The sequence below is a fragment of the Macrobrachium rosenbergii genome, chromosome 23 (assembly GCF_040412425.1).
Source record: "Macrobrachium rosenbergii isolate ZJJX-2024 chromosome 23, ASM4041242v1, whole genome shotgun sequence".
Taxonomy (NCBI): domain Eukaryota; kingdom Metazoa; phylum Arthropoda; class Malacostraca; order Decapoda; family Palaemonidae; genus Macrobrachium; species Macrobrachium rosenbergii.
The window spans coordinates 50,230,087-50,255,086 of record NC_089763.1 but is presented as its reverse complement, the minus strand read 5'-3'; the positions used below and the strand labels follow the sequence as shown (position 1 = coordinate 50,255,086).

The window sequence follows — 25,000 nt, the reverse complement described above, 5'->3', positions numbered from 1 at the left end:
AATTAATTCAAAGGTAGGACCAAGAGTGCACCAATATACCGCTGCTCTAGAATCTGCCCAATGAAAAGGGAGGAGAATCAATTTTTATGGCAATTTTTACTTTGAGAAAGAAAAAAAATTTTTTTCCACAAGAAAGGAATATTTTCCATAAATACTTACATCTCTTCCCATGTGACATGACTTCAGCAAGTCACCATGAACCAAAGACATCATTGAATATTCCCTGTCCAAATCGAAAATTCAGCACAAGTGTTCTTATTCCCAGAGGGAGGGGCGAGAATGAAAGCAAATGTTGAGTCATTTCCCCCCCTTCTCTCTCTCTTTCTCTCTCCCTCTCCTCACCGTCTGTCAACCTTCACAAAATAAAATCGAGTCCCCCAATCATTTTTTCTGTCTCCTCCTCCTCATCCTCTTCCTCCGCCTCATTCTCTCTCTCCCTACAACCCTCCAAACGGTCCTCCAACACTTCCCCCAATTCTACCAATTACGAGTCACGTTCCCCTTTCAGGTGTGCTGCTCGTCACGGCGTTACTAAGGAAATACCGCCTCACACCAACTCTATTTACACGCAGTGATGCCAACTCTTGGACACCTGGAGAGTCGACGAAAGAAGGCGCCACAGAGAGAGAGAGAGAGAGAGAGAGAGAGAGAGAGAGAGAGAGAGAGAGATCTGGTATCTGGTGAATGGTTCCACCGAGGATTACCTAGTCGAAGACCTCTCTAGTTATGATTATATGATACTCTCGCATGTGTTATTCCACGCCGCATGTGTTATTCCACGCCCAAACCTCAAAAATAAAAAATGGAGGAAATGAAAATTACGAAAGACTAGCACGTCACGAACAATACTTAAACCTTTGTTAGAGAAATGCGGTTCAATAAAGAGATAATGGCATCAGCGAAGAAAAAATAAACATAAATGAGCTGTATATCATATGTAAATTTCTTTCACCCGTTGTCTTTGGAGTGTTAACCTTATCTCATTATGTTCTCATAGGTCACAAATACGGTCCTTAAGAAACGAGTCGGTAGAGTTCTCGGCTAGCACTCTGCTAGGCCCGAGTTCGAGTCTCCGGTCCGGCCAATGAAGAATTAGAGGAATTTATTTCTGGTGATAGAAATTAATTTCTCGCTATAATGTGGTTCGGATTCCACAATAACCTGTAGGTCCCGCTGCTAGGTAACCAATTGGTTCTTAGCCACGCAAAATAAGTCTAATCCTTCGGACCAGCCCTAGGAGAGCTGCTGATCAGCTCAGTGGTCTGGTTAAACTAAGGTATACTTAACTCAAGAAACTTAACTTCGAGCAAAAATGTTCTTTTTCCCATAATTACGATTAGGAAAGGTGGTTGGAAGGAAGGGAATACAGCCCTAAGGGTAAATTGACATGTCCAGATTTCCATGACCTTCAAACCGCATCCTTCCGAAGGAAAAAGTGAATCATACTTTCCTAGTTTTGGTTGAATGATCGGACATCCTTCTTTCTATTTGAAAGGCTGGTCTTGCCACAGACGAGAGGACAGTCATGAAGATTCTTTTCCCATTCTTGCAGTTATAGAATCTGATTTGTGCCCTACTAAGTCTACTGATAAAATCATTTTTTTAACATCCAAATAAGAGACAGATAAACTGAACTGTAAATGAACTTTGAATTAAATGATGTATTCAAGTATCTACTGAATACCATTTAGAGAGAGAGAGAGAGAGAGAGAGAGAGAGAGAGAGAGAGAGAGAGAGAGAGAGAGAGAGAGAGAGAGATTATCAGACTTAGGATAAACCAGTAGAGTACCTATAATTAACGGCCAAATTATTTAGTTACCTTGGAACAACGTAAACTTCCTAATCCTAAAACTTTAACAAGTTAAAACTTTCCAAGTTCTCAGAGACTAGGGAATCGATTAGAACTGCCGGTAGATTAGAAAGCTTAGCTCAAAACCGTCGACCTTCCTCGTGGATTTTCAATAAGACGTTGGATGAGGCCGGAGGGTGATCTATTAAAAGGTAGAAATCAAGGAACAATGTAAAAAAAAAATTTGGATTGGAGTGTTAGTTTTGTAAATATCGGAGAAGGCCTTTGTTCGTTTATGTAAATAGAAGGAAACAGAATGTAAAGATCAAATGCCAACTGAATGAATAAGCAAAGAATAATTTTTTTTAAATTAAGCAAATAGTTAAAACAAAATCTAAACAAATTAAGTTCTTTAGGTATTGCTAATATCAATAAATTCTCACACCTATTTTTCCAAGGATCAATTACAAGCTAATATGGGATGAAAGACAATCTGGAAGGTTAAAGAAAAAAATAGAAGACAGCAGAGGAGAAAAGCAGAAAAGAACAGTAAAAATGGAAAGATCGCTAAGCTGAGTCAACGAAAAGCTTAGACAGGCCTAAAAAGAGCGGAATCCATATAACGAAAAAGTAAATCCTTTTTCATGACGGAACATTATTCATTATAGGTGGCAAATAAAAGAGAGGATCGCCCCTTAATCTCACGAAGGGGCTCCACCTCACGCCTTATTTGAGAACTAGTACATGATATTTAGCCTTACAAACCCCACTAGGGGAGATTACTTTCTTTTTTCTTTCCTTTTTTTTTGAGAAAGTGAGTCAGACTGGTGTGCCTATATGCTCTCGCATTCGGGTCGTTTCGGCCGTAAGCACATTTACGTGCAAAATGGACGCTGTGTTTAGTACCAGCCCTTGGGGATGTACGTAAAACATAAAATAATAACGGTAAATACCATAAACATAACGTCTTACACTGTTTTGGATGTTACGGCCGTAAGTGACTTACGGCCGAAACGACCAGGACCGATGCTCTCTACCGAGCAGACATTTAAAGAATGATTTTTCGAATGCCAGAGTGAATGAAATGCTCACTCACTTTCAACACTATTAAAGTGAATGAAATGTAGTAGGCAATTAAGCGTTACGTGTTGTTCCCTCCATAAACAATGGCCCTTAAGAACTGAACTGAAATGTTTCCTTCTATTCAGTGACCCGCCTCTCACATCCAACTTGGAATCGTTTCAACTCCGTCACAAGGCCGCCGCTCTACTTATAGGTATCACGTACATGATGCAACTTCTTTGTGGTCATTTTCTTCTTCCCAGGAGCATATTAGTAAGCGGTGTGGTACGTCTTATTAGAAATTAGATTTCATTACAACCGTGATTCATTTAGTCTATCTTGCACATTGAACCTAACAAACCATTCGTTGCATATCAATACTAAAGCACTTACTGATTCTGGCTATTGACAAGAACATGTTCCTTTCCGTTTCACAATATTTGAAAAGCTCAGTATAATCTGAGGCTGTCAGCGTTAAGAACGTCATAAGGCTTAACAGATATACCAAGACGATTAAGTTAAAGCCAATGCTTCTGCTCTTTGGACACACTAAATTGCACAGTAGTTGTTACTAAGCAAGACCCACACATCCAGTTCGTTAACATCTCCGCAGCCGTTCCCCAGAAAATGTTGTTTGTCAACAGTTTAATCCTCTGCAAAGAACTAATGAACTCAATGAGCTCTCGATAAAAGTAACGTCTTTGAAGAGGTATGTTCAAACCCATTTTTACAAGTACTCATCAACAGAGACCCTATTCAATCACAGTTTCCGAAAACAGCAAACAGAACAGACTCGCACCAGGATAGTCGAAAGCGGAGGGGCTGTTTCAAAAGTACATGGTTTAAAAATCAAAATAGACACATGGCGTAAAATGACGTTTTGAATGGAAGAAACTGTGAAAAACCAACAAATGGTTTTAAACAATTGAATTTCAAGAGTTGATTCTAAAATGAAAATTAAAAAATGCAGCGTAAGATCCTAGAATTTTAAAAAGCAAAAATCAATGTTACGTAGAAGCAGCGTTTCTGAGAGAGAGAGAGAGAGAGAGAGAGAGAGAGAGAGAGAGAGAGAGAGAGAGAGAGAGAGAGAGAGAGAGAGAGAGAGAGAAACTTAATCTGGTTTCCAAAACAGACACTACAATGCACCAAAAATTAGGTTTCAAAAGCAAAACCTAAATAACCAAACAAAGACAGTCTGGTGTACGTGCCAGGTACTGGGTTAATTTTACCAGACGATCTCAGTGTCTAAAGAGGATCGCTACTCGCTTACTCGAATATTTGGACGCAAGCAATCAAAGGCATGCTCTCGCAACACGCTCCCTAAAAATTAAGCCAACGTGAATCCAAATGTATCTGAATATATCTATTGGCTTCAAGTTACGTGTAAATGCATTTTTTCCACAGCATAGACCTGTTACTTTCGAAGCCCACAATACTGGGGTCAAGGTCAGAGTTAACTCTCTCTCTCTCTCTCTCTCTCTCTCTCTCTCTCTCTCTCTCTCTCTCTCTCTCTCTAATCATTAGTACCAGTAAAAATTCAGCCACCTCTTCAGAGGCTGAAACGTGTTCTTTTTATTTTTTTATTCTACTGCCAAGCTGTGGGGTTCTCTCTGACTCAAATAACGTTTTCTCCTTCGTAAAATATGTCAATTCATCCTCAGACGGTAGTTCGGTCTTTTTTAACTTTTTTATTCTCTCTCTCTCTCTCTATCTCCTTGTCAGGTCTAGAGAGCAACATTTCATGGCATTTATGTGTGTGTGTGTATATATATATATATATATATATATATATATATATATATATATATATATATATATATATATATATATATATATATATATATATATATATATATATATATAATATATATATATATATATATATATATATATATATATATATATATATATATATATATATATATATATATATATATATATATATATATATATATATATATATATTATATAATGAAGACTAAAAGGAACTTTCGAGATCTCCCTTACAAGGTTGAGGGTAACCACAAAGAACACGGGAAATTTCTAGAAACAAAATAACCAAGAATTCCGCCAAGCTACTGCATCTTGTTCGCCTTCCCAGGACTGAACGGAATAATCGTTTGGCGAACGTATACTGAATCACAGAATTAATTAGATGCAGTGGGATAGAGTCAATTAAAGGAAATATCTATATCAAAGAAGGCAGTTACGAGTACCTTAGGGTTTCGTATTCAAATTTAAAGATAAAACTAGACATTCCAAGCTGCTCGCTGGGCAAGTGCATGTGATTTTCTACGATGACGCTAAAACTTGATGATGCCGATCTAAGTTGATAATGCCACTGATCGTATTAACAATTGTCAATAAAAAATTATTTTACAGGATCTTTTTCCTCGATAAAGATTCGTTTTGTTAACTGTGAAATCTAAAACATTATAAAATGAAATATATATTGGGAAAGTTTCTAGAATGTTTAAAATATATAAGATACGTCATCAAAGGAATTTTTCTTTGTTTTTACTATGTGACATGATATGATCTAGGCGAAAAACAATTAACATGAACCACAAATACCAAAGTAACAGAAATATTTCTACCAAACACCTCAAGAACTAACAACAAAAGTTAATAACATTGCAAGATCTTCTTTATTAACCCCACTAAAATATCCAGAAACGCTACGAAATACAAACACGTTCATGCTCCCTTAGCTCCATAACACAAGGAAGAAAACAACAATAAAAGCAATATTCCTAAACTAGTGCGAGGTAAAACAACTACCAGCGACTAGAACCAACCGATACAAACCTCTGGTAAGAATGTTCCTGAAACAGAGTAAACAAGAAGCGGACATCCACACTGACACTTTTACGCGTCTGTCAGTCACAACTCTGGCACTTCACCTGAACTAACGAGACAGCCCTAGGCCTCCAAACATAGTGTTCAGGCGATGATTTCGACGAAAATAACGACAAATTCGCCGATGAGAGACACACTGGCACTAGTGCTAAGCTCCAAATGTTTCCCTTTGGCTGCTATGGGTCGTATCCTCAGGTGATGTTTATTGCATTAGCTGTTCTGATGAAGTAATAAGAAATCGATAGTGCGTAGATTGTCAAGGTATAAGAATGGTATATATATATATATATATATATATATATATATATATATATATATATATATATATATATATATATATATATAGAGAGAGAGAGAGAGAGAGAGAGAGAGAGAGAGAGAGAGAGAGAGAGACTACAATTTCAGGAAGACTACACATTGCTCCAAATTTACAATCTCATTGTATAACGTACGATGAAATAACAAGAACTACAAAACAATCAAATACAAAAAGAGAGAAAGAGCTTAATTAAAACTTAAGAGTGCAGAAAATTAGATCAACAGGCCTCTAGGTTACAGGTCATAGAAAATATCAAATATCTCCTTGTTATTCAAAGAAGTTGCTTCTACAGCATATAACAGATCTTCAACTTACACTTCAAAGTTACATAAACGTTAAAATTATCTGCACAAATACATACAAATAAATTCTCTTTCCAGAAATAAAAGATAATTTTTTTTTTTAGCTTTAATACTGACTGAACCACTCCTACAGTATCCATTTTTCGTGCCAACAATTTACGTCACTCAAACGAAAACATACAAATATCAAAGAAGGTCGCAATGCTGAGCGTATTTACAGGAGTTCTGTAAATAAACATTTTGAGAAACTTATATTTACATTACAGTATGACTGAACCACGGGTAAAGAAAAAGAACACCAAGACAAATAAAACTATTTACAGCTCATAAGAATATTTGCTTTCTTATGTGCCACGGACATATCATGCATAAAAATGAGCGTGCGCGTTTATATCAAAGTTTATTGAGCATAAGGCGACTTAATTAATTTAATACTTTACGTTAAATATTATATATAAATATATGCACGGTGTTTTTATGATGTTCATTGTCATTATACATACTGTACACTCTTATGAACAACCCAAAACGCGTCTGTGAAAATATAACCAAGTTAGAGTGGAAGGAGTAAATGTATACACGAACAACCCAAAACGCGTCTGTGAAAATATAACCAAGTTAGAGTGGAAGGAGTAAATGTATACACAAGACAAAATCAAAGCTCAAAGGAATAACCAAGACAGTTGATGAAAAACTGATTGTCCCATAAGCTCAACAAAATATGGCCCCGTTTTCATACATAATTGGCTGTTCACTTACAGTAAGAAACTAGAAATAAATTGCGCTCCCTTAAAAATTAAATCAGCGCAGCTTCGCAAAATATATGCTTAGTAAAGATAAAAGGGATATTTCCGTGCTTGTAAAACTTGAATACTGAATATCCTCAAGAACTAAGTTAAATTAGCATTAAAATTTTTCTGAGGCAGAACCCAAACCACTTTTCAGATGTTTGGTAATAATAATAATGATCAAGATGGCAATTATACGATTCCAAAAGTGAAAGAAAAAGGAAAAAAATAATCCACTTTCAAAAACAGGATTCTAAACAACTTGGAAGAAGAAAATGAAGTACAAATTGATGCTGGCTGCCCAATATTGGAGAACTGAGAACGTATTAGGCAAAACAAAGGTCGATTACTAAATGCAAAAAAAAAAAAAAAAAACAGGAATAGTCAACTTACCCTGATGGAGGACGAGGTGTGGTTCGAGAGTTTGAGGCGAGGGATAATTCGACCTCATGTAATAATGCTCTTCGTCGATGTACATGGCTGAAGGTTGACCTTCATGAGCAAAACTCCAAATGATTCTCGACTAAGTTGATTAACAACTAAGCTGCGCGGGATTACGAAGAAAATTTTTCAAGGATGTCCGCTATCAAGATATATTATCTTAATGACGGCTCTAAGCGGTAAATTCCTCAAAGCGTGCGTCCTGAATTATAATTTCAAATCTGATTTTCTTTTCACTTGGGCCTTTTAATTAGTTTAATAGTATGATTTCCGATATTTCAATGCATTTCAATTTACTGACTTTTCATACATTTTTGGCATATTTATTTATCCTGAAATGTGTTTCAACAAAGGCGAGGTTATCGTTATGTTCATGACGACATGAAAATGTGAAATTACTCATTGGTTTACTAACTGAGTATTTTTTATTGCAACAGAAAAGCAACACAAGTTATAATGGCAATAATATTAAGTAAGCAACTCGATTAGTTAAAATTGTCTTTGTGGTTTAATATTAAATGTACCTATATGAATGTGACCAACAAAGTCTATATAATAATAATAATAATAATAATAATAATAATAATAATAATAATAATAATAATAATAATAATAATAACAAAAGAGCAGCTGAAAACCAACAAATTTCCGTCATGAAAACTCTGCATTACGTATCGTCATATGATCCCCACAGTAAAACAACCACGCTTCAAAGGCTTGTTTTCCAACGAAGACAATTATTATTGTTAATAATAATTCATGGTAGTCTGGTTTTAATCATATCGTAGCCAAGGGTTCCATTTTCCTAAAGCTTTTTTAACCTTAACAACGAGAAAAATGTTACAAACTAAAGACGACGGGTAAATCGAGAGAGAGAGAGAGAGAGAGAGAGAGAGAGAGAGAGAGAGAGAGAGAGAGAGAGAGAGAGAGAACATCCATCATAACGTAAGTTTCTACTTGCCTAAGTGATAAGCACTAGTCAAAATTAAACTGGCTGTTCCCGTATCACGTTTATTTAAAGAATGTGAACTGTAGTATTCATTTATGATCAGATTTAAGGGAAAACGAAGAAGTGACCAAAGTTGCTCATTACCCTGTGGGCGAGTTTGCAAGAAAGGTATCACGTCCAATGTCTGTTAGAGAGGCATGAGCGTAACGAGCATATGGGGCGTGATTTGGCGTGAACCTGACTAATCCCTTATTTAGTAAAAGGAACTCCAACGGGCTATGGGGCAGAGCACCCCCTTCACAGCTGCCTTCAAACTATTCTTTAGTAGACCTTTTCCGAAACTTTTAGAGTTTGAGTTAGAAAAAAAAACAACACTACCATAGCTGAGCTGAGTTTTTCATAACTAAAAAAAACCACCTGATGGAGCTCAGTGAAAATACTAAATTATTTATTTGAAAGCAAGATGAAAATATGAAAACAGACTTTAAATGTCATGATCTCACTAAGATCATTCAAATTTTATTGCAGTCTCTTAAAAAAAAACTAATATAAATGTACGATAAACATCACCACCGATGAGAACTTCCAATATCTCACGAATGTTCCTTAGTATGAGAAATCAGTACTGCGTAATGCACCCGAACTGAACAATAAACGTCCTTACAACTTTACTGGCAGTCGAATGAAAACACAGTCTTTTAACATCAGTAAAACATAACTGAAAGGCCTTTCCCACACTGACTATGAAGCACAACGCAAAGTTTACCGCAGGTGTCACACACCTGTTCACCACACACCCACCTGGTTCAACTGGACCTTTTAATAATATTCTCTCTTGCGTAAAAATGTTTACTTAAAGTCATGAAGAGGCTACCGGCAGTTAAGGTAGTTTTACCCAAAGTTAGATCTATTCGCTGGTCTTTCAACTGAATCTATATCCTTTAAATACATCTTGATTGGTTTTCGCTCTTCTCCTTAGGTTTGTGTTTGCTAAATATTACCCAAAATAAGTTTTCGTAAAACTCGACAAGCAACTTTTGCATTATCTTACTCACCAAGAAAAATACAAACAAATTAGACAAGATACGTCGCTTCCTTGTCTGGGGTAACAATAAACGGAACCTTGCGGTCTAGAGGTCACGACACTCGCCTCGCCACCGAAAGGGCCAGGGTTCGAATCCCTTGTAAGACAAAGCGGAATAAGCCCGTTCTGCTAAATACCGCTGTGTATCTGTTGAACACAGAAGGTAATTGGGTACCTAGTCATTATTCACTTTGGTGGGTTGCAAGGAGAGTGGAGAACGATACAGAACTAGCAACGCCATCCCAAAATACTTTATGAAAACAGGAAGAGTATTTTCTTTAGGAGCCAAGCCAGGTCATGGTAAAATAATAATAATGACAATCGGCTCTACTCTCACTCTTTATCATCAAAAGCTTCTGATTCACAATTTGGAATGGCCGAAGAGGTTGGGTTTGTTCCCTTAAGCGAGAGAGAGAAAAAAAATTTCCTTTGTCTAGGTTGGTCTCGCTCGAGAAGTTACAGGCAAAGATACTGATACATTATCGTCTGTATTTCTTTGCTTAACAATCTACACTCATTATTTCCCCGGCATTGACTGACTGCATGTGTTCCATGTTCATCACTGGAATTTAACATAAAGGAACGAATAAAAAAGATTTTCTAATATATTAAACGCAATATTCTTCTATATTTAAAAGAATATTTTAGTTCATATTTTAATTTGTCATTTTTGCTTTAGGAAACCATGTAACGTTGTATTGGATGTAAATATATCAAATGATCCTCAACTGTTACTAACATGATGAATAAATTAATAACTTTTCCTTACACAAAAGCAGTAATGCCTCTATCTCTCTCCGCCCTACACACATACATATAAACACATTCATATACATACACGTATATGTATATGTATATACATAAATATATATGTAAATATATACGGTATATATATATACATATATAAATATATATATATATATATATATATATATATATATATATATATATATATATATATATATATATATTACATACATACATATATATATATATTACACCACTCACAGAACCAGCCTACAATCCCACATTCGGAAGTGAAATCATCCCAAACAAAGCGAGGACGTTACATCATTGTTAACTCTGAACTGCTCGTTGGTAATTGCTGCAGATCACTGAAGAACAGTTATTTATTCTTGAAGCGAAATTCTTCGAAGGCCAACGCGTTACCTCAATCATTTTCAGCTTGGACTCATTCAGCGACAGTGACCTTTAATAAAGGCTTCCTCGCTTTAGAATAATTAATAATTACTGAGCTATTCCAACGATGTTTTGATAAGACGTCGCCTTTGCTGTACAGTTTTCTAAATGCAAATGCATGCAAGATATACACGCATGCACACACACACACACACACACACACATATATATATATATATATATATATATACATATATATATATATATATATATATATATATATATATATATATATATATATATATATATATATATATATATATATATATATAATGTGTGTGAGAGAGAGAGAGAGAGAGAGAGAGAGAGAGAGAGAGAGAGAGAGAGAGAGAGAGAGAGAGAGAGTATTATCAAGCGAATAAGTATCTCTGAAAGAAGACACCTGGCACATAACTATTGTTAGCAAGCCATTGGTTCAGTGAATTTAAGGACATTGACCTTTAACTCCGGACTTCGGTGTAGTCTTTTAAAATATCCTAGCACATTCCATTAATGGAAACAAGTACGAGAAAGATAAAAAAAAGTAAATCATTACAAAAATCCTTCAAGTTAAAATCGATGGCTCCGACAAACAAAGATTAGGATGTGCGTCAAGGTCAGCAACATCCGAAGAAGAAGAAGAAGAAGAAGAAGAAGAAGAAGAAGAAGAAGAAGAAGAAGAAGAAGGGAATCTGTATTAGTTTATTAAGTGGCGTCACTGTAATGCCTGTTGAATGACGTCACCGTTATGTCCCACCTATGATTGCACTCATGACGTCACCGTAATGTATAGGATATGATCTCGTGGACAACTTCCATAAAATGTTTAAATCCTATTAACTGGAACTGAATATTATCTGGTTAGTAGAAGATTTATGAAATTGATCTTTTTTTAGAATATCTCACTACAAACTAAGGCCCTAAGCTCAGTTTTTCCACATTAGTCTGTATAATTCTATTACAAAGAAATTTAAATGTATCCGAATATATACCATTCAATAAAACATACTCATAGACACATACTGCACATTCAGACAATCACATACAAACACATAAAATTAAATTCTGTATATTACAGTTACCTAAATATTTAACAAAGAAATAAAAAAGGCAAAATGACATTTATTCAGAAAATGAAAAAAACACCTTTTCCACCTGAGAAATTAAAAAGCAAAACTATTTGAAAAAAAACAACAAAACGTCCAATGCAATTACAGCAATCGATTATTGTCTGAAATGCCTTATCATCGAACAATGATTATTTCTTCGAAACAGGTTAATTAACGAAACAGTGAAATAACAGAACGTTAATTGTCTCTGAATGACTCTTACATTCATGGGGATGCATACTAGACATTAATGCAGACGGGGAATGCCAGATAAGATGATAATGATGATGATAAGAATAAAAATAAAAGTTTAAATTCAAAAAGAAAATGTGGGTTTTACATCACCCAAGGGAAAAATCTCTTGTCAGTTTCCCATAATCCCCTTGGTTTAAAATAAATCCTACTAAAGAATCACGATACTCCGGTCTTTTTTTTTACGTTTTCTATTTGAACCGAGTAACGTTCTCATACAAAATGAGTGAATTTCTAAGAGGGGAAAAATTGAAATGAGATCCTTTTATCACCTGAGAGTATTCTCCCACCGCTAGTCACAACGTAAGTGAAAAAGAAATATATAATTTCATTAAGACTCTCTAAAGAAAGAGTTTACTATATTCCATCATAAAACCAGTCACCCGTTATCAAGATCTACTGTAAGGTTGAAACTATCAAAAACAGACATGTGCAAGCAATACTTCCTCCCGAATTCGTGTTATTGCTCAACACAAACAGAAGACACATTTGATTAACAACAAGCTTCTAGAGCAGACCAGCAACTGAGGGGCAGAATCGCCTGAGAAGGAAAGGCAAGAAATCTAGCCAGCCAATCAGGATGTCTAAAAATTCTGGCTAGATGGAGCAGAAGACGAGTGCCGGTAAGACGGCGGTGAATGGCGCAGACTGTGTACTGAGGTTACCAAGCTGCTAAAGAGTCATTCATTTGGGTTAATGGAGTACCTATGAGACGAAGTCTCTGCAAAGTTGGTCCATTTTCGAATCGTCAATTTACGAAATGAACATGAGGGATTTACTGACTAGGGAGTAACGCCAGATGGGGTTAGCCTTCCAGTTCTCGGCATGCCTTTAGAGATGAAGCTGGTAGCCTATAACCTTTGTAAACCTGGTTGCGATCACCACACCCGTCTTAATTATCAGGCACCTATCACTAATCAAGTCGACAAAGGCACAAAGAGTGCTTAACGGAGCATGACGTTCCGTTCGTCCTCGCCCATGAGAGAAACTTGGGACTTCTTGTGATGTGACCGGTAATATCCTTGGCTACCCAACTAGGTGACCTAAGCGAAATCTCTGAACAAAGAAGGGCGGATGGGTGGATGGGAACACTCGATTTACCGTTTGTGCTTCTGTTGACCATGGCAGTGGATTATATACCCGATTGTAAGACGACTGTGGTATATAAAAGCAGGGTTAAAAACAGCAAGGGGCGATCCATTTCACCCCAAGAAACTGTCTGAGGACTGGAAATAAGGTTTACGTACAACACACAGAACAGATTCTGTATATACCAAACCAAGTAAACAGTACATTCAAAAGGTCAGCCGGGAAATTAATTAACAGATTGCCTAAAATCTTTTCTCTGTTGCCACACGGCCACCGAAACTGAGCTGGAGGTCCAGATTACCACCGGCCACAGGTCAACGATGCTTGACCTTTCTACTATAACACAGACTAGACAATATCAACACACCACAGAAGCCCCCGAAAATCATTTAAGAAAAACATACAAGATAACATTCAGGTTTCTCTTTGAAGATTTACATATTTAAATTTAAAAACAATAATGAAGGAGTGATTTCTGCAAATTGGCAAACCAAAATGAAGGAAAATTGTGGCAGCTCTTTAATGTACTGTTCAATCAAAGCAATAAAAGCGCCGAGAGAGAGAGAGAGAGAGAGAGAGAGAGAGAGAGAGAGAGAGAGAGAGAGAGAGAGAGAGAGAGAGAGAGAGAGAGAAAAGGGTGGCTCTTTTCTCTGTAGTCACACCACTATCATAAAGGCATGAAAATCGTAAAACAGTCATAATGGAATGAAAGCATTGTAACCGTAAGCAAAGAATGCGGAATTAGAACCGATTTCGAGAGCAGGCGTCATGGGCAACTGCAGTGCTTATCACGAGGACTTGCCAAATGCTGCCAGAGGAAAAAGGAGAAAGGCAAGGGGAGATTTCCTCTCCCTCTTTCACTTCTCTTTCCCTTGTGGGAACATTCTTATCATTATCATCTATCATACAGAATTACTCTCAAGCGATAAGAATAAAAACCTGTCCTCCAGTTGATAAACACAGGCATTTATAAATACACACACACACGCACACATATATAAATCATATATATATATATGAGAGAGAGAGAGAGAGAGAGAGTTGTTTGTACTGTGTACGCGCGCGCGCGTTTATATTAATATTCAGAAAAACAGAAATCACTCATGGAACTCGCCAATCTTAATTACGAAAAATGTACAATAAATTTCAATATGGAATCCTCGTTAATCGGAAAATCGTATACAAATAATGAAAAAAAAAAAACAATTTTTAAATTTAACATCACAAAGCACACAAAAAGCCAATAATTTTCCAAATGTCAGAGACTTCAAACTTAGTCCTGCCCGTATCCAGCCCAGGCCAGATGGTGAATAGAAAAAAAAACAATAACAAAGAAAAACTAGGACCTAACTAAACGTCAAAACAATATCCACAAACACGTCAAACATCGCTAGAGGACCAGCACTCGATGTTGTTCTGTCCAATATATTTTTCTGTAACACTGCCTCGAAATACTGAGACCAGGCTTAACGAAACACCAACTGACGAACAAACATACACGGCTAACATAACAGGCCCAATCATCGACATAAGGCAGGGGGGGAAGATAACTATGGACGGGAGTGCGGAATTCACTAGACATTGAGACGCCTCCGAGGTTCGAGGGAGACTGGACTGAGACTACTGAGTGCATCCAACTATCCACTAAGTACAGAGACCGAGAAAGACACTCGTCGACGTACGTACGTACGTACGTTATGTACGCATGCACACGCACACACGTACATCGTCGGTGTCGTCGTTCACGGACGCACATCCTGTTTGGGAACATCAGTAGAAAGAGACCAAGTCTGCTCACTGTCACGTTTATTACATATAGAGAGAGATGGAAGTACCATAGGGGATGATGGTAGGCGTCTTCATAGGGTCTTGGCAAAACATGCTATTTCTTTGAGTTGCATTTTTAAATCTGTTATAGATTTTTGACTCTCTCTCTCTCTCTCTCTCTCTCTCTCTCTCTCTCTCTCTCTCTCTCTCTCTTAATTTCCCGGCAGTCAACTGTCTCCTTTACAGCTACCAACTCTTGAATTCTCGGGTCAAGAAAGGTCAGTGGACGAACCGAAAAACACCGAACGTACGGCATAACGTGGGCTCTGAGTGACATTAAAAAGAAAAAACACATTTTTGTTTCTGAATGGATTTCACCCTTTAATATTATTCGGTAAATTTTGCTTTCTGCATTTTCAGATTTTACTAAACTAATACTAACTATTATGGTAATATACAAGTTATGTTTCCTATTTGGCCAAAAAAATGTGAAAACAACATTTTATGACTGCAGTCTTTTCTTTTTGTAAACATACATACATACGTGAGTTGTGACATGAGAAAATGTATATTCTAAAACTGTAAAACAACTCCTGCATATATTCGCAACAGTGCATATCCATTTGTCTATGGTTCTACTTCGTAAAAACCCACACATTAAATTATTCCTTATATCAAAGTCACGCATCAGATCAAGGTGTGGTCTAAATTAGCTTCTGATCTCTTACAATCATCGTCTATATCTTGCCAATATCTTTTTTTAACTAATGGCTTTGACCTGTAATGATCTTTGTTAAGATCTGCACATTGCCCTTATATCAAAAGATACTGGAATTTTGAAAAAAAAATACCCCGCAGCGTAAATGCATATTTTTGCGTTTTTCATCACTCCTGACAGAGAGAACTTTGTAAAACATTAACAGTTATCACAGAGTAACTGACATTTAAATCCACTTGGTATTGTACAAAAAATATGAAAATTAGACATCCTTACGGAGTCAACAAACAGTAACATTAAATTTACGAAAGACACACATCCCGCCGCGGAGTCCCAAGAACCTCAGGACATGATAAATTAAAGCAAAAAAGGCCAGTAAGAACCAAGGACTTTGACAGCATTTCACTGTATTTTCCATTCTGAAAATTGCTGAAACGTTTCATTTATTCATCGATGTGTCTGTCTTGGACCGCTTAATAATAACATACCTCTCCACTTTACTACCTTAGAATATTTTTAGGCAAACGAAAACTGCCATCTAATCACATTTATTCTTGTTTCGCACTATTCGCTCAAACTTGGAATCGGTGAATGTTACAATTGGCACTCCAGTTTCACTGGAAAGAAAAAGCAACCACTGAAGTTTCGTCAACAAGAGTTATTGTTGGTAAACGAAAAACTTAATAAAAATGATAATTTTTTCATAGGTAAAGTTTTCATCATGTAATTCCAGTTCTCTCTAAGCTGTAACTACTAGTTCTTAATCACTTATTCATTATTTGCCCAAAGCAGTTTTCTCTGAAATAACTTTTTTCCACATTTTGGCGTTTCATTATTTGCCTTATATTTGAGAGACAGTTTGGTTTCTGAAATATTAGTCCTTTATTTTCCACATTTTGGCGTTTCTATATATATATATATTTGATGAAATTCTGTTTTAAAAGAAAATATTTATATATATATACAGTATATATATATATATATATATATATATATATATATATATATATATATATATATATATATATATATATATATATATTTATATATTATATATATATATATATAGTATGTGAGTGCGTGTATAATGTAGACTATTGCTTCTGTTATCTGACACCATAACTACTGAGGTCGCAATGCTAGTGAATCTAATGAGTGAACAGGCTTATAAGAACAAACTATCCGAGTGTAGCTTTAATTAGAAATTACCGAGAGCAAACGATAACCCCTCGAGCGTATATGATAAGTACGGCTAAAATAAAAACAAACTACAGAATTACGAATTGAGAAAGGAATCCGATAAGTTCGGCTACAGTGCAAAAGATTCTCCGTCTTCACATTTTGGAGTTACAACTTCGACGCAAGCTCCGCTGGGCTAATGGAGTGGAATGGAATGGAATATAGACTTTAGGCCAAAGGCCAAGCGCTGGGACCCATGATGTCATTCCGTGCTGAAAGGGGAATTGGCATAAAAAGGTTTGAAAGGTGTAACAGGAGGAAAACCTCGCAGTTGCATTATAAACATTGTTAGGAGAGGGTGGAAAGTAAGATGGAAGAAAGAGAATATGAACGGAGGTACAGTAAATGGAATAAAAGGGGTTGAAGCTAGGATCCGAAGGGACGCGAAGAACCTTAAGCAATGCCTACAGTGCACCAGAGTGAGGTGCACTGATGGCAATAACTCTCCTATAGGCCAACTAATGGAGTGCCCCGCTCCCTAAAAGATGGCCTACTAACACCAGTCAACCCGCCTCTTCCCACATGCTGTCAAAATCAGTAAATCTCAGATTGCCCTTCTGAGTGACTAGTTCTTTCTCTCTACTGACAAGCTTCGGAATTCTCTATCAGATCCCGTTTTCTCATCTATCACAATCTTCCATCTTTAGGAAAGCGGGTTTGTTGGTTCGAGTCTTGTCTTTTTTTGCGGGGGGAAGGGACCTGAGCTGCATAAGGGAATTAAGTATCCCATATGAACCCTGACGAGAAGACCGCAAGTATCTCATCAAGACAAATGCTTAGGCAAGCCAGGGAAATATCAATGATACGTTTTTAACAAAGCAACAGGCGAATGTTGGCCATTTATTTACTTCGAGGAACTATTAGAATACAATAAAAATTTCAGATCAAATTAAATGCCAAGCAGCAGGAGAACAACACACACAAAAAAAAAACAAAAACAATCGAGAACTACTTTCATCAATAAGGGCGGTGACAGAGCAAAAGAATAACAGTGACTCTCTCTCTCTCTCTCTCTCTCTCTATATATATATATATATATATATATATATATATATATATATATACATATACATATATATATATATATACCATTGGTTATATATATTTTTATATATTACAAGCCTCTGCTCTGGCAACTGCTCAGCAAAACTAATGCCCTAAAATAATGAATAACTGTCCTCCAATCACTGACCTTATACCTGTAAAATGAGTTACAAATAAACATTGGTACTAAACCCTTCCTCAGATAAACAAGGAATTGTGAATAAAATCTTAGATCCGTACTGACACAGCTGAAAAGCGTGGCTCAAAAAGCTCAGGCGGCCTTTGAATAGTAATGGTTATCTCAATGGCTATCATTTTAGCTTTAGTTTTATGGGTAACTGTTTTAAGTGCAAAGGAAGGGAGTCTTTGCATACTCGTTTTTTGGAGAAGTGACTTGCTGCTGGCTTATGCTCCCAAATCAGGCACTGGTAATCCATTAAAAGAAACTGTCCTTGTTACGTGAATACAAACCTTCTCTTGGAAAAATGAGAAATACTTGTTAAACTATTCAGGAAACACTGAGGAATGATGACAGTTCCCGATTTTAATCGTGAGAGTATGGGAAACTGGAAAATCAGGCCAACACTCGAGTAAAGATGTCCATGCAGTAAGTAAATGAGAATTATGATGGTGTACCAAGTACAGAAGCCATATTTCTGCACTCTGTATTTGTACTGATTAACGTATTTATATATATGAATGGGTATACCGTGAAGAAAAACCCTTAAATTATTGATGATAAAGTAAAATATTGTGGCAATTACCTACAATATTTCCAAAAACAGATATATATCACACAAGCTATTACAATTCATCATATAGAAGTGGATGCTGAAACCGCAGTTATGCAAGGGAAAATATAAGAAGAAGAATGCACTCATCAACTGCATGTGCATAACAGGATCTGCAAAAATCTCCCATCATAAGACAAGACACGTCGCATCTAGAGGGTCTAACCGGAAACACCCCCTTCCTGCTCATGGGAAATTCTTGGACCCGAAAGAGCCAGCTAAAACTGTTTGCTAACCAACGGCACATCTGCTGTTCTCGGCTGCTAAAGAGAGAGAGAGAGAGAGAGAGAGAGAGAGAGAGAGAGAGAGAGAGAGAGAGAGAGAGAGAGATTTTAACTAAACACTAGATATTTACTTATTGTATCCTTCACTTACTCAATTCAAAACTGTCAGACGTACCATAGAGAGAGAGAGAGAGAGAGAGAGAGAGAGAGAGAGAGAGAGAGAGAGAGAGAGAGAGAGAGAGAGAGAGAGTTTTAACTAAACACTAGATATTTACTTATTGTATCTTTCACTTACTCAATTCAAAACTGTCAGAAGTACCAGAGAGAGAGAGAGAGAGAGAGAGAGAGAGAGAGAGAGATTTAATTAAACATTAGATATTTACTTATTGTATCCTTCACTTAATTCCAAAACTGTAAGACGTACCTAGAGAGAGAGAGAGAGAGAGAGAGAGAGAGAGAGAGAGAGAGAGAGAGACTTAATTCCAAAAGAGAGAGAGAGAGAGAGAGAGAGAGAGAGAGAGAGAGATTTAACGAAACAATACATATTTACTTACTTTATCCTTCATTTACTCAACTCCAAAATTATCAGACGTACCTAGAGAGAGAGAGAGAGAGAGAGAGAGAGAGAGAGAGAGAGAGAGAGAGAGAGAGAGAGAGAGAGAGAGAGACTTAACTAAACACTAAATATTTACTTACTGTATCCTTCGGTAACCCAACTCCAAAGCTGTTATACGTACCTGAAAAAGAGAGGAAAAAATTAATTTATCACAGATATAATTTATTTGCTTATCAACATCAGCATGGAAATAACTGAATTCTCTCCGCCTACCTTACCGAGATCATTTAAAGAGCGATATCACGATGCATCAAGATAAACTGAAAACCACAATCAACGTAAACACAAACAAACTTACGCATTCTTACGCAACTCAAGAGAGGCAAGACGAGCAGAACAGGGAAGGGGCTACAGAAAGGAACGACGAAGGTCAGAGAAAGGAGCAAAGGAGGTATAGAAAGGAACAACAAGAGTTACAGAAAGGAGCAACGAAGGTTGCAGAAAGGAACAACGAGAGTTAAGGAAAGGAGCAACAAAGGTCACAGAAAGGACCAATGGGAGTTATAGAAAGGAACAACGAGAGGTACAGAAAGGAGCAACGAGGGTTACAGAGAGGAACAACGTGAGTTACAGAAAGGAGCAACGGTTACAGAAATGAACAACGGGAGTTACAGAAGGAACAAAGAGGGCTACAGAAAGGAACAGCGAGAGTTACCCCAAGGAACAACGAAGGTTACAGAAAGGAACAACGAGAGTTACAGAAAGGCAAACGAGGGTTACAGAAAGGAACAACGAGAGTTACAGAAAGGAACAACGAGTCTTACAGAAAGGAGCAACGAAGGGTAAAGAAAGGAACAACGAGAGTTCAGAAAGGAACAACGAGGGCTACAGAAAGGAACAACGAGGGTTACAGAGAGGAACAACAAGAGTTACAGAAAGGAACAACGAGAGTTACAGAAAGGAACAACGAGGGCCACAGAGAGGAACAATGAGTGTTACAGAAAGAAACAACGAAGGTTACAGAAAGAAACAACGAGGGCAACAGAGAGGAACAACGAGTGTTACAGAAAGGAGCAACGAAGGTTACAGAAGGGAACAACGAGAGTTACAGAAAGGAACAACGAGGGCCACAGAGAGGAACAACGAGTGTTACAGAAAGAAACAACGAAGGTTACAGAAGGGAACAACGAAACCATTCTTAAAACGAGACGGCTCGACCAAAACAGAAGAAAGCCGCAGCCATCACTCCAACAACCAAGCTAACGACCTCAAGCACCTTGAAACCCCCTTGGAAAGGACGCGAAGAGAGAGAGAGGGGGAGAGAGAGAGAGAGATGCCTCTTAGCTACAGGGAGGAAATCAAGAGAACAAAAGCCCAAGGAGATAAGAGAAAAGGGAACGAAGAGAGAGAGAGAGAGAGAGAGAGAGAGAGAGAGAGAGAGAGAGAGAGAGAGAGAGAGAGAGAGAGAGAGAGATGCCTCTTGGCTAAAGGGAAGAAATCATGAGAAGAAAAGTCCAAGAGAGAGAGAGAGAGAGAGAGAGAGAGAGAGAGAGAGAGAGAGAGAGAGAGAGAGAGAGAGACCTCCAGGCTGAAGGGAGGAAATCGAAAGAAAAATCGAGTGTTATCAGAAATGAACATACTTTTAATCTGTGACCCTGATGGTAAGTAAGCCATTAAGGAGAGAGAGAGAGAGAGAGAGAGAGAGAGAGAGAGAGAGAGAGAGAGAGAGAATAAGTTAAGAATTATTTATGCAACAGTAGCTTTGTTATAAAAGACTAAACCCCCTATCCCTACACCCCCACCCTCCCTCTTACAGCGAAAACCACCTAATTACTAATTAATCTTTATTAGAAATACTTAGCCTCACTGGGTGAAACTTCATTGGGTAAACATTTGGAATGAGTGAGAAATAACTGGTTCTTTCAATAAAGGTACAGGTGATTGGGGAGGCTGTAAGGAATTATAGGGGTATAAATTTGCTGGGTATGCTACGCAAGTGCAAGGTAGGATTCTGATAGACGAAGAGTTGACACGAGAACAATGTGGGTTTCGAAAGGAAGAGAGTGCGTGCATCAAATGCTTATGAAAGAGTCCTATAAGAAGTCTGGGAGTAAAGGGAAAACCTCGTATGTGGCATACTGTACTTGAACCTAAATAGAGCTACGTGGAGGTTGTTGAGTACCCATTGTATAGAGGGTAAACTGCTGACAACGATAAAATGTATTTATGATCAGAGTGAAGAATGTGCTGGAATTTCTAATCCGGAGAGTGACTGGCTGGGTACAAAAATAGGGCTGAGATAAGGGTGTAGTAGGTGCTTTATATTTGCATGGATTAAGTGATGAGAGAAGTTAGGAGAAAGCCAACAGATGGAAGTGCTAAACTGTGGGGTAGGATAATGGATTGTGAATGAAGTGCAGAACTGTTGATGTTTGCTGACAATACCATGCTTATTGGAGATAGCTGAGATAAGCTCCAGAGATTAATGAAAGAATTTGATGGCGTTTACAAGAGGAGAAAGGTAAAAGTAAACATAAGAGAATGGGTATGAGAGTATATGGTTACCAGGAAGACGTACTGAATGTTACTCTGGGCTGAGAGAGAGAGAGAGTGGAAGCTGTAGATTCTTATTAGGCTTTTGGACTCAACAAAGCAAATAATGGTAGAATGAGAGAAGCGGTGAGTCACAGATTATGGTTAGCAAGATAGGTAGCAGGATATGCATAAGACTGGGAGGAAACAGGCAGTGTCTACTGAAAACAAAGCTGGCATACCTGAAGGGCTTGTTGAACCAAATTTCCAGTATGGAAGCGATACGTGGATGTTGAATAAAATTAAAAGAAAGAAGATGGAAATGGAAGAGAGGTACTGTCCACACAGTCTATGTGGTATAGGAAGAAGTGAAAAGGTGGAAATGTGAAGATATGTCAAAGGAGTGGCAAAAAGGTAAATGTAGGCGAAAGGATGGACCAGAGTGTTTTGAAATGATCTGATCACTTGGAAAGAATGGACGATGATAAGCTGGTGAAGAATATACAATTCAAGAGGCGATGTTAGGATGGAGAAGGGAAGATCTAGAAAGGGTTGGATATGTGGAGTGAAGAAGTTGTAGGTAAGGAGGGGGTCTTGACACCCAAGAAGCGGGAGAGTGCATGCAAAATGAATATGAGTAGCACAATGTGAATACGGGGTTTGACTCACTCCTGGTGAGCCTTCTGTGAAGGTGCATGTGTGGCTAGTACTGTGTAAGATTTCAGCACAAGAGGGTTAATCTGTGGTTCAGGAATTTAAGTGCGGATGTGGCAGTGATCAGTGTTCTTTTCCATTCTTGGGAGCCACCTCCTGATAAAGCAAAAAGATTCATTTTTGAGAAAGAATGGGAATAGAATATAGAATTAAGGCCAAAGACCAAATGCTGGGACCTATGAGGTCATTCAGCGCTAAAACGGCAATTGACAGTAAAAAGGTTAGAAAGATGTAACAGGAAGAAAACCTCGCAGTTGCACAATGAACCAACTGTTAGAAGAAGGTGGACAGTACGATGGAAGAAAGTAAATATGAACGGAGGTACAGTAATGAGCGGAGGTACAGTAAAAGGAATGAAAGTGGTTGCAGCTTGGAGCTGAAGGGACGCTGCAAAGAGCCTTAAGTAATGCTTACCGTGCAGCGCATGAGGTGCACTGACGGCACTACCTCCCTACGAGGATGTTTGAGAGAGTCTACAACGGTAGTCTTCATTTCTGAAGTTGGTAAGTCTGGAGAGTGCGACGTCAAAGGGCGTTTCTCCTTCGACTGTGCTGATAAGGGTCGTCGCACTTCCTTCTCTCTCTTTTTCATTCCTCCTTTTTCCGTCGTAGTTAACAGCAGCCGATGTTGACACGCCACTTGAAAAGGTTTTTCTTCACATTCATCAACTCACTCACTCATACATATATATATATATATATATATATATATATATATATATATATATATATATATATATATATATATATATATATATATATATATATATATGTGTGTGTGTATGTGTATATATATATTAATATATATATACATACGTTTATATTCATATGTATATGGTGTTATAATTATATAATTTCGGAATTTTTGGCTCTGTTATTTTATAATGTCGGTATTGTTTGCTATAATTTTAAACCACTTTATCGTTGTTGCTGAATTTTGAAAATAAGTAAGTTCTAATACTTTCAGAAGTTCCCCACTTTGGCATTCAGGCGTCTGAGCAGACGAATATATATAGATATAGATATATATATACACACATTCGTCTGCTCAAATGCTAAATGACAAAATGAGGAATTTTTGGAAGGTAATGAGAGCACTTACATATTTTGCGAAATACAGCAAAAACGACAAAGTAGTTTAAAATTATAGCAAAATATACAGACATTACAGAACCACAACGCTAAAAGTGACGACATATAATTATAGCACCAAGAAAATTGGTTTCATAAAAATGCACCATTAAAAATACCGGTATTTTATAACACCAAAAATACTGACATCACAGAATCGCAACAGGAAAAATGCCAGCATTTAGAGTAACACGACAAAACATTAACGACATGATGGAACTAGAACACCAAAATTCCCAGCATCATAGAAATGAAAACAAAAAAAAAAAAAAAAAAAACTGGCATTACAGAATGCGACTCCAAAAATACTGGGCATTATAGATTTGCATCGCCAAAAATACCGACATTATACAACTGCAAAGCCGACCCCTGGAGAAGCATTGTGCCCAGTCATTATACTGTACTGTCGCACTATCATAACAATGAAGCATTTTCCACTGACGGATAAAATTCACCGACCTTACAAAGGGAGTGAGTCCATAACAAAAGCCTTATGCGCTTAGTAAACCGGACCACCTGGGATATCTCTCTCTCTCTCTTTCTCTCTATGTCTCGTAATTCTCTTTTGATCTTTAATCTTTACCTACTTCCTATTTAGTTCCTTTCTAAGGTCCTGATATAGACCAATTTCCTTCCTTCTTTCGCTCTATCTTTCCTCATGATGTTATAACCTTTTACTTTTTGTCATGTTCTAGCTCTCTCTCTCTCTCTCTCTCTCTCTCTCTCTCTCATTCTTTCCCTTTTCAAATTAGTATTAGACCCATATACATGCATCCCTACGTAGATGTGATTAATATTATATATATGTATATTATCAGTATCAGTTTTGTACGTGATTCATTTATTACACCTTACCACAGGTGAAAAATAAGAGCAGGGGTGTAGGTCCTGACCGGTTTCGACTTTATTTCCAACCTGTGGTAATGTGTGATATATGTATATATGTCTATCTATCTATTATATATATATATATATATATATATATATATATATATATATATATATATATATAATATATATATATATATATATATATATATATATATATATATATATATATATA

General features: G+C 37.1%; 1 protein-coding gene across 45 annotated transcripts in view; it reads right to left on the bottom strand.

Moving 5' to 3' along the window:
* Positions 1-25,000, bottom strand: part of LOC136851609 (uncharacterized) — a 318,348-nt gene that overhangs the window by 83,665 nt on the left and 209,683 nt on the right. For 3 of the 45 annotated variants that reach the window (XM_067125965.1, XM_067125969.1, XM_067125973.1), the window contains exon 1: positions 5,660-5,924. The exons of 35 other annotated variants lie outside the window; for them this stretch is intronic. Coding sequence is in view for 6 of the 10 variants with exons in the window: in XM_067125975.1 (XP_066982076.1) it covers positions 7,513-7,597 (85 nt within the window). In the remaining 4 variants the exon portion in view is untranslated. Of the gene's footprint in view, positions 1-5,659; positions 5,925-7,512; positions 7,893-14,720; positions 14,840-25,000 lie in introns of those variants that run through there. 7 more of the 45 variants (XM_067125975.1, XM_067125986.1, XM_067125953.1 and 4 more) reach the window with 7 other exon arrangements.